Source organism: Kryptolebias marmoratus, linkage group LG9 (assembly GCF_001649575.2).
Source record: "Kryptolebias marmoratus isolate JLee-2015 linkage group LG9, ASM164957v2, whole genome shotgun sequence".
Taxonomy (NCBI): domain Eukaryota; kingdom Metazoa; phylum Chordata; class Actinopteri; order Cyprinodontiformes; family Rivulidae; genus Kryptolebias; species Kryptolebias marmoratus.
The window spans coordinates 28,102,854-28,104,423 of record NC_051438.1 but is presented as its reverse complement, the minus strand read 5'-3'; the positions used below and the strand labels follow the sequence as shown (position 1 = coordinate 28,104,423).

Below are 1,570 nucleotides of genomic sequence, written 5' to 3'. Positions count from 1 at the left end.
GTCATTTCAGTGAGTCATCATGGTTGTGCCCTGAGTCCTCTGTTGCTTCAGATGAGGCTGATCCCCATGGATTTACAAACACACACAAATACATGTCATATACACATTCAAGTCACTTGTTTTAAATAAATGCTTCTATTTTAATTCAGTTTTGGTGTTTATTGTAACTGATAAGGACTGGTGGACCTCTGGTTACGGCTCTGGGTGGCCGGAATCACAGTTTGTTTTATTTGATTAAAAACACGATGATGATGATGTGATGAGCTGTAAAAAGCAGAACCGCTTCTTTTCAGAGAAACAACAGCAGCTGTCGGGAGAAGAGCTCCAGAGGCCGACCCACTCATCTGATCAACGGCCAGGAGAGAAAGAGGAGGAAAGAAAAAAAAACGGAAAAAAAGAAACGGAGAAAGTAGACAACATGAAGGCCATTCTTCTAAAAACTCATCTGTCATATTATCGCCCACTACGCCCCCCCGCTGCTCTGAGCGGGGCTGTGAAGACAATAAATAGAAGAATTAGATATCATTCAGGCTTGGTTTCATGTTAAATATAACAGATGACTCACTGCTTCAGAGTCGTCTCTCTGCCTGAAACGAGCGGAAACCTGCCTGAGCTCAACGCTAACGCGCCGTGCCGCGCCGTGCCGGTGTGCGGCTCCGCCTCCCCGCCTTACCTCGTTGAACGACGTCAGGTTGAGCTTTTTGGCGATGAACTTCTTCAGGTGCAGGACGGTGGCTTGTGCCGAGCAGCGGATCCATTTACGCTTCAGGCCGCGGAGTTTGCTGCTGTTGCACTCCAGGCAGATGCTGACCTGTTGGGCGAGACGGAGACGGCGGTTTGATACCCGGAGAGCCATCGGGAACATCCGCTTTTATTCTGCTCGCCTCGGGTCGGGTTGAAATGTTAGAAAACTCAAAATGAACACCTTTAAAGCAGCTAAAACTCCGATCGTACATCGTCTCCTGAATGCAAGTTTAACCAACAAGAGTTCCATCAGTCCCGCCAAAATAAAAGCTCAATGAGAAATTCAAACTTCTTTCCTTGGCTTCAAATCAACGAGACGACGTCAGTAAACCGGAATCAGAGGCGACAGAGACTCGATCTAATGAAGATTAAATGTTGTCTTAGGGGGGCCTAATTAGTTGTTACCAAGGGCGGGATCTGGCCCGCGGGCCTCCATTTGACACACGTGTTATAAAACACAGGAAACCTGTCAGAGATCCTGAAATAACTGCTGATATTTAAGATTCCACCAGTTCGGTGGGAAATATTTAAACCAAAACGCCCCACAGCTTTAAGATAAAACGGTTTGGTTTTTCTTCCTCGTCTACGATCCGTCACTCGCCACCGACCCAACGCCGTTTAACCGTTTCTTATTGGCTCGTTTCGAGTGACTAAACTTCCCCGCCACTGGCCTGCGCTCGTTTTCCCCTCGAGGTGAGACGGCCATCCTGCCCCCTCTCACTCCTCTCCTTCCTCTCCCCCCTCTCCTTCCTCCTTTCCCTCCTCTCCTTCCTCTCCTTCCTATCCCTCCTCTCCTTCCTATCCCTTCTCTCCTTCCTCTCCCCCC

At 48.6% G+C, this 1,570-nt stretch overlaps 1 protein-coding gene across 2 annotated transcripts in view; it reads right to left on the bottom strand.

The window, feature by feature from the left end:
* The window catches only part of LOC108243969 (polycomb group RING finger protein 3), a 42,235-nt gene that overhangs the window by 6,953 nt on the left and 33,712 nt on the right, over nt 1-1,570 (bottom strand). The window contains exon 8 of one of the 2 annotated variants that reach the window (XM_017429759.3): nt 674-811. In XM_017429759.3, coding sequence (XP_017285248.1) covers nt 674-811 — 138 coding nt within the window. Of the gene's footprint in view, nt 1-34; nt 812-1,570 lie in introns of those variants that run through there. The other variant, XM_017429758.3, reaches the window with a different exon arrangement.